General features: G+C 41.6%; 1 protein-coding gene across 9 annotated transcripts in view; it reads right to left on the bottom strand.

The window, feature by feature from the left end:
* Positions 1-7342: 7342 nt before the first annotated feature.
* Positions 7343-12921, bottom strand: part of nlgn3a (neuroligin 3a) — a gene marked incomplete at both ends in the record, with an annotated part of 95550 nt that continues 89971 nt past the window's right edge. For all 9 annotated transcript variants that reach the window (XM_083891143.1, XM_083891142.1, XM_083891146.1 and 6 more), the window contains one exon: positions 7343-8183. In XM_083891143.1, the coding sequence (XP_083747269.1) occupies positions 7343-8183 (841 nt within the window). The remainder of the gene's footprint in view (positions 8184-12921) is intronic.

Here is a 12921-nt window from a genome sequence, read left to right on the forward strand (position 1 = left end):
GCATAATGGTTACCCTCAAAGGGCCAGATGCAACTGTCATACAGAATAAATGTCACTAAATATAATGTAAAATAAAGGTAACTACTCCGTAACATAATTGCTAAATAACGTTCTGTATTTATTACTTATTCAAGTTACAAACATTATGCATTATAGATGTAACCTGGATGGTGTTTCTTGACAAACTAACAGTTTTAAAAGTCTGTATCTGGTCAGGGCAGACCTGCTCACACACCTTCAGCATGCACTGCTTCAAAAACACACCCTCAGAAAAAGACTTTGAAGCACAGGGGATTTCTTCAGCTACAATAAAGCAAGCTTTCACTGCCTCATCACTTTCTGCTGCGATCACAGTCTCGATCTCAATTTCACTCGTCGCATGATGCATATACAATGATACACTGCGATCTAGATATAATCTGTGGATAACGTAATCGCCATGCATTGTGGGAAATGTAGTTTATGGTCAAGGCATTGCACGTCTTAAAGCAGCATAGACCTATTTTAACACAGATTTTTAAGACCAATTAATCACTCGTGGGCCACATAAAATGAAAAAACTCAAGGCCCGGGGGTTGAGTTTGACACGTGATCTATGCGTAGGCTTTTGCCTGATGCTACTTTGTTCAAGTGTGAAATAACGTTCTGTTTTTTCCCCCCTTCTTCTTTATGTGCCATTAGCTGACATGTTTATATCATAGCTCATAATATCTAATCATGGTGTGTGGAAATGCTGTTGTTTTCTGTTTGTAGTTTGCATTAATATCAGAAGGAAAGAAAATCCACAAATCTCTTAAAACATTTTTTGAATTTAAACATTAACAACAACTGTTCAGTTTATAAGAAAAATAGGAGAATTTGCTGCACAGTACTAACATTTACTTAAGAATTGGCTTAACTTCAAAAGATATCTCCAATATATCACAGAAATAAAAATATTGATGCAGATATGTCTCTCTTTTGGAGAATGCTCAGATACTGACTTTAGACTCGTTGGGTATTTGATCTGAAAGATCTGTGGAAAGCCTGGTAGTCTGGATTAGCACCACAGATCAAAAACTGTGCCACTGAAAGTCAATTTAATGTGATCTAAGTGATAAGATACTTCCGGGAAGTCCACAAAGAATCCTCTGTAGTCTGCAGCAGGCTGGCAAGTTCAAACACCAAACGACTACTGACGCAACCTTCCTCCTGCCACCAGTAACACACATCTGACAAAGGCATTAGTGGACTGCCACCTGATGGTTAACTCCAGCTGATGCAACTCAGAGTTAGCACAAGGCCCGGCCTCAGCTGGTGAGGGACGACTTTGTAGAATGGCTCTGAATCTGCAAGATAATGCTGTGAATGATGAGAGTAGTAGGGGCAGTATCAAAAGCCCCATCCCCACCCAACCACGACCAACTAGTAGGAAAAATTAGCCTTCAAGTAGCATCTCATTGTAGCAGGGTTTTCTGGACAGGAACAGGATAGATATTCAATGGAGGCTTAAAATGTGCTTGTTGCCTGCTGTTGTTGCTTCACTCTCACCCATTGAGAGTGCACAGGCTGTAGTCTCAGCAGCCTCATTGGTATCTCAAAGCCATCCATCTTACAGAGGGAAGATCATTATGCAGTCAACAGGCAGCTTTAGGCCAGGGGCAGGTGGGACTGCTTGTATTAGATGAACCCTAGGCTGCTACTGTTCTTTACTGAACCTCCATAAAAACAAAACCAGCCCTTTTTTTTTTTTTTTTTTTTTTACTGCCGGCCAGTACATTAAAGCTTAAGCTTGTTCTATTCTTGGAATGCTTCTCCAAAGCTGCATTTCAAGGATCATGCAAGCGTTATTTTATCATCAAAGTCCATTTAAATACCAAAAGCAGCACTAACAAGTGTCTGTGCAGCCTCGGCCTGGAGCTTATGTCCCCGTGCCACAGAACTTGTCGTCGTCATCTAATAACCATTAAAAACCGATAAAACAGCCACACTATTAGTTGCTAATTTCAAGTTATTCTGACACCACTCTTCAGCAGCCTTTTCTCGCGTTATGTCAGGCAGACATCGCTGGGCATGCTGTGGTCTGCGGCTCCCTGCTCAGCTTGTTTTAAGAGCTATGAGGAGAGAGTCACTCTGCCTGTGTTTATTGTAATTAAAGAATATGTCACCCAGTCTGGCACTTTTCGAAGTGTCTTTAATAGTATTTGGATGAGGATGTGTTCAGCAGCACACAGGCATATGCTGCGAATGGCTGTGGCTCCACAGACAACAGTTGTTAGCAGGATTGTTTGGTTTTGGCCTTATTCTTGGATTTGTTCTTCGTGATTAATAAAAAAAAAACAGAGACAAACTATTCCAGCATCATCCCATGCTGGCAAAGCTGTGAGGAACAGAGCTCAAATAGAGCCCTTACAGAGATGCTCTCTAAGATAATATGATGACACATACATAAAACAGTATTATCAGTACCAAACTTCTCGGTCTTGGCGCTCCCTCTGAAAATGGATGCTGTGTTCTATATTCATGAGAACCACAAAAAGATACAGAAAGAATAGATATTTATTTTGATTACTCCACTTTGTGTGATTATAAATACATTCTATGGACATGAACATATCTGTACAGTGACACTGAGATAACAGAGATTTATCATGTTGTATTTGGGCTCAAACACAATTGGTTTAAGTGATTTCAGTCCAGGCTTCGGGTGGAGAATGTGTTATATTACCGTGGTTCGATGACACCAAAAAAGCTCCAGTTTGGAAAACCTGAACAATATGCCAGCGATTTTGTCTAATGCTCTGTTGGTACAAAAGAAAATCATCAGGAGTGCATTTTTCACATGGAAATAATAGTTTATTGATGTTCTGACAAAATGCAAAATGATTTCCCTTTGGAGAAAAACAGGCTATTTAAATTTTAGTACAAGAGTTTTGGTTCAGTGACTGGTTCCACTCTGTCTCCCAATAAGTAATGTTCATTAGCTTCTTAGTCTGCAGAGAAACTCAGCAATTTGAGAAAATTAGACCTTTAATGATTGGAAATGAGCGAGTTGTGCAGATTATGGCACTTACAAAGTAGAAGAAGGAGATAACGATCAAGTCGTGTCTGTGTGAAACAGAGGTAGAGTTGCTCAGGCTGACTTTTGCAAAAAAAAATAAAAAAGAGACAAAAACAAACAGCGTGAAAGAAAAATAAGAAGAGGAAAGAGACAAATGTGACACAGGAAGAGAACGAGAGATGAGGGTGAGAAAGAGAGTGAGAGGAAATATAGGTAACAACATGCTCACTGCGGTAGAAATAAAATTCTCACTACACACACCTGCAGCACTCTCCCAGCGGGCGGTACTGTGTAATTTGGCACATCCATTTCCTAGGCTGAGTTTGTCTTCAGTGCTGTCGAGGCAGTCACAAGCCCCATCGGGGTATTCCAGCCAATTCTTCAATGATGTCACTTTCAAAACATACTCGCTGAACTGCAAACAAATCTCGACTGTGCAAAAGTGTCTCACTCATAACTGTCCCGTTTTTTTTTTGACTGGTGGTTATTCTTCCCTGCAGAAGTTTGAACACATTTTTCTAGACTTCAGGTGTCTGAGTGTGGACATTTTTTCTGATTATAGAAGATAGTCTGACCCTGTTTTCTCTCAGTGCAACACACCACTGCAGTTTCAATGGTCTATCCCTGTGGTCCGACACATAATTAAGTGGCTCTTCACAGGGCCGTGTATCCCAAACCTGGTCCCAGAGGCCACCGGGTCTACCCTTGCCAATACTCCGAGACATCTGCTCTGCCTTAAGAGCATATGGGGAAATTACATGGCAAAAAATAGGTTGCCCTCCCATGACATTTCTTCCCTTTGATAGTTCACTCTCAACTCCACCACTCAATTTTTAGCCCTGTGCCACAGTATGTCTATTGCAGCCAATGGAAACTGACCTCCCACTGCAGGCGAATGAGACGAGGGACCAGTTGACTTTGATTATTTGATAATTTGGCCTAAAGGGACATTTGACCAGAACTCTTCAAGGTACATGAGGTGAACTCATTGCAAGAAAAAAGAAAAATGGCTATGAATCATAACATTCAGTGGCAAACCAGCCATGCTCATAGTATTTATGAATAATTTCTGTGGACCTAGAGCGTTAGAATTTATATTTAAAATTAATATAGCAAACTGTTGTTTATTTACACATCACATTTCAAAATTAATTGAGCTTAGTTGCCAAAAACAGCTGCCTGCTGCAGACTAACATGAGAGGTAACTGTATTAAACCCTGTGGGGAAAATGGCATTGTTTCTCAAATGAAAACATCATAGAAATAAAAAAAAAAATATATATTTGTTCCATCTGCTATGGAGGAAGTGAGGACTTCTGCCCAGTACTGCAGCCAAACAATAGAAGAGGTGATCCACATGATATTTCTTCACTTTTGTGAGCTGTCATGTTGCCCATTTACGCTCAGTGGTTATCTTTTGACTCCCCCGTTACATACACTGTCATTTGATCCATGGTTAGTTTGAAAATAATTACTCCGAGGACATGTTTTATCTTGATTTTTTGATGTAAAAATCCCATTTACTTTGCAGAAATCTCTCTTTTTTTTTTTTTTTTTTTTTTTTTTCTTAAACCAAAACTTCCTGCTTGATTAGATTCAACAATATCATCCTAATTCACAAATTCGTTCGGATGAGTGTTGAAGTTTTTCAGACTTTGGAAACATAAAAAAAAGAAAGGTTCACATCCACTTTGCAGTCGAGTGCGAAAAATATCTCATTAAAATACTACTCTCTTTGTGATGTCTGTTCATTGTCTGCCTGAAAACAAGGTTCTGCTGATATTAGTGACTCCTACATGAGCACATGCACAAAGAGACATTATTATAGAAGCCAACTGTGTGTTTTACTCGCGTTTGCAGCTCAGTCAAAGACGGTGGCTGATGAGCAAATACAGCATGACTCATTTATAGTCTCCCCGAGCTATAGTATTTCCCTCAAATAACCCCGTCGTTTTTTTCTGTCACTGGCAGGTTCAGGGATGAGTTGACCAGATTGTGGTTTTCACTCTGCTGCGCCTCAAATCATTAAATAGTGGGGAAGTTGTAATGGGATGCTTCATAGAGATGGCGAGGTCTATGTGCATGAAATGTCTAAGAATTTGCAACAGCGAGGATCACTGGACAGGTCACTTTACTGTGCTTCGCTGTAACACAAGAGACTGCTATGCCATGATACTTCATGAAGTAGTCAGTTCTACTTGAAGCATCAATAACTCCAGTTTTCTCCCAGAGAATAACACATAACAGGATGCAATGTGAGTACATCAAGGCAATCTTTCCACAGTATCCCTTTTGCTGTGCCACTACTTTGCATGAATTACAGTAAAATCTGGTGTTATGCATGATGGGGCCCCCAGCTGTTAGCCTGTTTTTCTCAAAGGTTTCAGCAAGAGAAATGAATAGAGGCAGGAGGAGGAGAGGGAGAGGGAGAGAAGGTAAAGAGGAAGTCCTCAGGGGGGAGGCTTGCACTTGCTGCAAGAATGTGTCTGCTTAAAATCATCATTCAAATTGAAATAAAAAAATTGAACTAAAAAAGATACACAAAAGGGAGTAAAATATCTTTGATAAAAAGAGAAAACAAAGTTTAGTGAAACTTTATGTTTCATTTTTTTTTTTACAGATTTAATTTGGCACATGGCACAATCAGCATGTATGCATCTGGTATACATAAATAAATATTAAATATTTTATACATAAATATACATATAGAGCTCTTATAAAGACACCTAGAGCTGTCTTGGCTTGGGATGTTTCAAACAACAACAATTGATTAATTGAAAATATTTCTGTTGGTGTTTTTTAAACTGAACAGTGTTTTTAATTGATTTGTAATGTCTCCACAGAAGCCCTATACATATATGTATGTATGCCCATATTTATATATATATATAATTCAAAGAAATACAAGTGTGCACTGATGTAGGTTTATTCAGTGCAAACAGGCCACTGTCTGCATCCAAAGAGGAACTCTTACAAAGTCAATGGAGTCATGTCAGTTAGTTCAGTTGAATCTTTAGCTATTTTTTTTTCTTCTCTTACACATAAAATAATAGATTTATTCTGAAATCTTTAAGCAAAATTAGACATATATAACTTTGAAAATAACAAAAGAGCTATTTTTTTTTTTTTGCAAAGACAGACACCCAGAGACGCAGCGGAAACACTACTGGTGATGAACCAAAATCAACATGAGAAAGTACCCTCCCACCCCCTCCCTCCCCAAAACCACATTATACAACTGACAAAACAAAGGAAAAGGACACACACACGCACACACACACACATTGCTCTTGCATTTGCAAGTTACAACTGTGTGTCTCGATCTCAGCCTGTAAACCTCACTTGCACGCAGGGAATGAGAAATCATGTTCACATGCACACAGACACACAGGTGCTCTAAGCAGCATGTGTATGTGCACACTTCGTGGAGATAATATCAGAATATCAGATAGCTTAACAGATAAGTTGGCTGTAAAAGATGCACTTTTTCTTAACAAAACAATCACAGTAACATATTTATCTTTGCCTTCTCACAGCAAGTGCTATCCCACACAAATCATTTCTATACGAGCTTTAAAAAAAAGAAATAAAAAGCACATTTGTGTGGCTGTTGCTGTGTTGGTATGCAACAGAAAGAAAAAGAAAAGAAGAGTTGCCCATAACAAGTTTAAAATCTCTACATCTGCATATCCTCAAGGTTCCCCATCCTGGATTCAGTCTCTCATCTTTTGAGTCTCATCTGCTTGTAATGCAGTCCACTTGGAATAGTCTCAGGGAATAGAAATAATGACAAAACAGAACGAGCTTTGTAAGGCATTGAAACGTAAAACAAAAAAAAGAAGCAATTAAAAACATTTTGCAAATACTGACTTAGAGGCCATTGTTCTAGATGTGTCTCCCGCAGGAGGAAGATGGAAAATCAAAAGCACTTTTCTTTTTAACTGTAATGAATTCAAGAAAAAAAAGTGTTGATATATCCACAGTCTGCTTAAAAAGGCTTTTAAAATGATTATTTTAGAAAAAAACACTGCAGAAAACCCCCTTCCCCCTTTCAGGAGAAGGGAAGCAGTTTGATTTTGGCAGCTCTGCACAACTTGACATCCACAGAGAGCTCTCAGCAACTCTCCTTATTGTAAAAGTCTAGTTAAATCTCTTCACATCTTAATCCGACTCCTGCCCTTCCCTTTCCTGTGATATTTATAAAACACAATCTTCTCCTCCATTTGTTCGTCTGCCTGCTCGTCCTCCTCCACCTTCAACCCCCCCTTTCCCGCCTGCACCAGCTGCCCATGGCCTCCTAAAGCTATACACGGGTGGTTGAGTGGGAGTGCGGCAGGCCAGTGGAGTTGAAGCCGGTTGTGAAGGTGTTGTAGGGGTGCAGGTTGGGCATTCCCACCAGGGAATTGGGGATCATGGTGATGGTGTTGGGGGTCATGAGGGGGATGTCGTCGGGAGAGCGTCGCAGAGTAAGCGTGTAGTCGGGCAGCGAGGCCAAGCGAAGTGCGCCCTCGTTGCTATTCCCTGCCTCGCACTCGTGGTGCGTCTGGTTCATCTGCAGCGACATGATCTCCTCCTCGGGCGCGTGGTGGCCAATGTCATTGGAGGTGGTCTGGCGCTGTGGGCTGGGCTGCCCATGGCCGGAGTCTTGCCGCCGTTTGTCCTTGCGGTAGTAGAGGGCGGCGAAGGCCAGCACGTTGAGGAACAGCAGTGAAGCTCCAACAGCGATGGTGACACTGAGCTCTGTGGAATAATCCCGCGGATTCTCCACCACCAGTGGGCCTGTGGAGTCTTCGTCCTCGCTGTTGTAGGCCGGGGACATAGGAGGCCGCTTGGTGTTGAATGGCCAGGAGGTTTTCCCGTTGGGCCTCTTGGTGGACAGGCTGTTCTGCGTGGTCTCTGGCGGGGGCACTTTGGTTGTGGTGGACGTGTAGTGAAACATATCATGGAGGTTGTACAGGTGGGGCACTAGATGTTTCCAGAAAGCCACTTTGGTGGCGCGGTAGTGGTCGCGCACGCGCGGCTTTAGGCCGATATGCAGGTACAGCTGGTCCTGGGGGTTGTACTTGGACCAGGCCACCTCTTCAAAGCGGTTGGCCTTGGTGTGAATGAACTTGGTGTCTTGGGGAACCGGTTTGTTGGGATCCCTGTAAAGAAGATCGTGATAGTGTTAAAATAGATTTTGAGAGTTTATTTAATTATTCATGCTCTGGCATTCATATGGGGGGAAAGAAAGCAAATACAAATACTAAAAAGATAAGACGGTCACAGTCACGGTTTATATTATATGGTCTGAAAGGGGTTCTGCTGATACTAGAGAATTATTTGATCTTGCTTTGTGAAACCCACAACAGCAAATGCACAAACACTCAACACGCTGCAGTTAATAATTGATCCATGTGGTTTGTATCTCACTTCGTGTTGCTGCATCAAATGATGCTGATTTAATTATTTCCTCAGCAATAAACATACGCACATCTCTGTTTGTACTACAAGAGCTCACCAAGGCATGACCCCGTCCCCCTGTCCGCTCAGGCTTCTCCCATGTGGGCATATTATTCCTGTCTGTCAAACACCACCATCTCACCCCCTCTCCTTTTGCCCCAGATGTAGTTCTCTCATTCAGTTTTGATGCAGCCCACCCACTAAAAGACAGTGTAAAGGCTTTTAAAATATACACATATGAATAAGTCAGCAGGCTTTAGGGCTCACGTCAGGAGGCATCTTGTTGTGGATAATCCAACGCTGGTGGAGCCCTTCTGATAATTGCTCAGGGAAAGCAGCACAGTGTGCAGTGGCAGCCAGTATACTGATGTAAAATTGACTATATTAATCAACGCCGTAAGAGAGAACTACAGATCACACCAGGTGTGTTTGGATAAAAGGATATTTTGTGTGTGTACAGGATCGAAAGAGAGAGAGACCATGTAGAGGTGTGTGAGGTTGAGGGAGTATCCTGGATGCAATACCTCTCTTAATCCCTAGAGTTCACTGTTCCACTTTTCTGTTTTTGACACATGGCTTCAACACCGGGCGGCCACCCTTTTCAATTACAGAGAAGATATTGATTTATTGAATGAATTAACATATAGCAATCTCCCACAAACACACACAACTCCTTGCAGTCTTATTGTGCACACTTTTTCGGGAGTGGGAGTTGTGCCGCTCGTGGTATTGCTTTTGGTACAGATGAAATGGCTTTCTGTGGAAGAACCTGAAGAACAGACTCGCTGTCGACTTGAAAACAGTAATTGATGTTGGAGCTGAGATATTAAAGTTCTGTTACTGCAAGAAAGCGGCGATCTGCACAACATTTTTCTCGAAATGTCACGAAATATCCCTCTTGCGGGTCTGACTCCACTGGCGGTGGCAAGCAAAGTCTGAATTCTATTGGGGATTTTGGGATGCGGACATGTGGACATTGGGCTGAAAAAACTCCAAACATGGCCAATAGAATTAAAAAGCCATGCCAGGAGAATTCACAATCCTCTCCCCTGTTAGTTTCTCTGCTGTCAATTTTTCTTTTTCAGGTCAGTGCTTCTGGGAGAGGTAAGGGCGGGGGGGGGGGGGAGTGAGAGAAAGAGAGAGAGTGAGAGAGAGGTAAAGCAAATTGAGATGGCTGCAGCTGAATCCCTGAACCTGGGCTGGTGTCAGCAGAGCAGCCCCGTAAATAACCTTTTTTATTAGGCCCGTAATGATCCCCAATGTATATTGACAGCAAGACTATGATGACTTTGTAGCTGAATATCAGTAATTAAGTTTCAAAGGAGTGGGTGGTGGAGGTAAGGTCATATTGATCTCCCTGTGTGTGCAACATGCCAGAGAACAGGACGTCAATGAAGCAGCTTGAGACATGGTTGTCTGCAGTTGCCGTGCTTCATGAATTCTCAAAGCAGTCTATTACATGGTGCCTTCCGCCCCCCCCTCCCCCACATACATACAAAAACCCACTTGACAACAATAAGCACCCTATAGAGACACTGAGACTGAGTTTATGGGAAATCCAGGGATTTACGTGACAATGCAAAATGCTCTCTATTCAGGAGGGTCAATTGGCTGAATAGCGGTAGCAAAAATATTGAAAGGGTACACTAAATACATCTTACAAACAATCAGTGTTTGCAGGAAGCAAAGGAGTCATGGTGCAGAGGAGTTAGGAGAGCTCTTTGGTGGCTGGCTGGTTCAGTGCAAGTGAAGATGAATAATTTAGGGAACACAAAGAAATCAATGTGGCATCTTTAGTTAATTTGATTTGCCGCATTAGAGAACAACTGGCTGCCTTATCTAATTACATACACATATGCTTGGGTAATTGTTGCAAAGTCAATAGTAAACAGGGAACATTCCTTTGAACAATTTCTACCACTGCTGCTCAACTTTGGGCTGTTCGCCGGCTTTGAAGTCCTGCCCTGAGCTGTGGAGTCAGAGAGCGATCTGAGCTCACGTTCTGCTCCTCAGTGTGGTGAAGGCTACTAGGTTACCACGCTCTATTTATACTGAGGCTCACTGGGTGCTGTGTAAAGAAATATTCCGATCCGGTTTATAATGCGCTATGCTGCTGTGTTTACCACATGGCAAGATAGTACTACAGTCGTCTGCATGGTTTCTGCAGGTGGCAATATCTCTCAGTTCTGTGGAAGAATCACAGACAATGTGGTTCACCGAGTAACACCTATGTACAATATAATCTAATAGAATAGAATGATAATGAATTACTGCCAGAGAAACCGGATGATATACGCAGAAACACTTAAGACTGACATTCACCTACTTATTATTTCAAGCAGTTTTTTTTATACGTAGTTAGTTCACTCTAGAAAATGACTAAATAAGTAGCACACTCATAACGGAGCGCATGCTAATTTCTCCATTTAGGATACATAGAGTCAGAGAATTGTTATTACAGAGTTCGGTTGTCCATTGCTCCCCTCGCCTATGACATTTTCTGTTAGAATACTAAAATATTGTGTAGTTAATATAACTACACCTTACTCCGAAATATCCGAACACACGGATGGATGATGGTGGTGAAACAGCTGCAGAAAGATACATGCTCAAAAATGTAATCATTTACCAAATCAGCCTAATTAATTGTTATCATAATCACAAAAATATGGGACTTTTACCACCAGATAATTGTGCTTTTAAACGTCCTCATAGAACAAAAATGAACCCAAGTTCATAGGGTGTTAAAGGTGCATTATGTAATAAAGCTAAAGCAACTGGCCATAAAATCCTCCTAATATGTCACATAGACTCAGGAATAATGTTCATATAACAAACTGAACTCACCAACAACAACAGTACAGACAAAATATTTTGCAGACTGCAAATCATGTTTATGTTTTGAAATCATGTTTAAGCATGTGGCGCCACCTACTGCCATCTACCAATCATTGCAGTCCGTAGAGTCTCAGCTGCCGAGCAACCATGGGTTGCCAGTTAGAAAACGTAACCCCTCTGTATTTTGAATTTGAATGTAGTAACCGTTTTGGGCCACATTCTTACATATGGCACCTTTAAATAACCAGAAACTCTAACCCAAGTTGCACACTACACCATATAAAACCTCTCTTGATAATAAAAAGAGGGTAGACTGTGATGATTGTTATGTCAAATGTACTCTATAGGACTAATGTGCAGGTTGAAAAAACTGTGCACACTGGGAACAATGTGTGTGCAGACAGATTTGGTCTTGGCTATGTGCTCTTAATAGTTTGAATGTGAAACAATTAAATGGTAATTAAGTTTGCAGAGACGAGTCACAGCTGAATACCTTAAATACACAAATAAAGCAAAACAGAATGAACAAAGGGAGGCTTGACAAAGCTGACAATGTATTATCAAACACCTGCTCCAAATACCTTAAAGTAAACAACTTTCATTATTACAAAAACGTCGAAAAACACTGAAAAAATGATTGTTTTTCCTTTTCGTTTGATGTGACTAAATAGCCTCCAGCCAAAAAATGACACATTCTGCCCATTGTGTCATTTCACATTTAAATCTCTGATCAGTCTAGTGGCAAAGCTCGAGTGGTGCGTCATTGTCCAAAGACTTCCCATGCTCGCAGTATGTGCACAAACACCTTGTTGTGACTTGCATGAATAGTCCTGGCATAATGTTATGTTTGTGGTTCTGTCCCTCCGCGTTCGCTGATGGCTTTCCTCCTGTCCTGTCAGCCCTCCCACTTAATCTGGACGGTCACTGGAGCTGTAGCTGGACTCCCAGGCAGAGGAGAGGGATTATTACACCCATAAAAGCAGGCGTTTTAATGGCCTTTCAGATTTCCTCTGATGTGTTCATATGGCTGTGGTACTATAAACCATAGCCTTCATCTCCTCCTCTGTCCCTCGTGATGACCTGCTGACCTCTGCTAACCTTGGCCTGTCATGTGTGTTTAAGTGCTCTCGTGTGTGTGCGTACCTGTGATTGATTGGGAGTTGGCGTGTGTGTGTGTGTTTGTATTTATGATGCATCATGGCGTAATGACCTCTGCAGCCGCACAAGTGCGGCACTCCAATGCAAGTCATGTCACATTTCACAAAGTCATACATGCCATGATGATAATGAGCCTCTTCAGACTGAAAAAAGCCTTCTTTTCTGCTCTTCTGTAAGATGCTGCACCTCCTGAAGACGTGCACATTTCCCAGCTCTATACCTACACATGTGGCAGAACAGGGTCTAAGCTCATTACTTATTCCAAGCTCTATCTGCAAGCACTGATGTAAAAGGTAGATAAGAGGCAGAATGATTATCATTTTCTTTCTTTTTTCATTTCCCATGTACCTCCCTCCTCTTTTCACCATGATGTAATTTGAAGCGCTTGAATGATCATAGACGTAGCCATCACCAAATCTGAAAAGACACGTTTAGGTGCCCTAA

Source organism: Microchirus variegatus (assembly GCF_963457635.1).
Source record: "Microchirus variegatus genome assembly, chromosome: 6".
NCBI classification, from domain to species: domain Eukaryota; kingdom Metazoa; phylum Chordata; class Actinopteri; order Pleuronectiformes; family Soleidae; genus Microchirus; species Microchirus variegatus.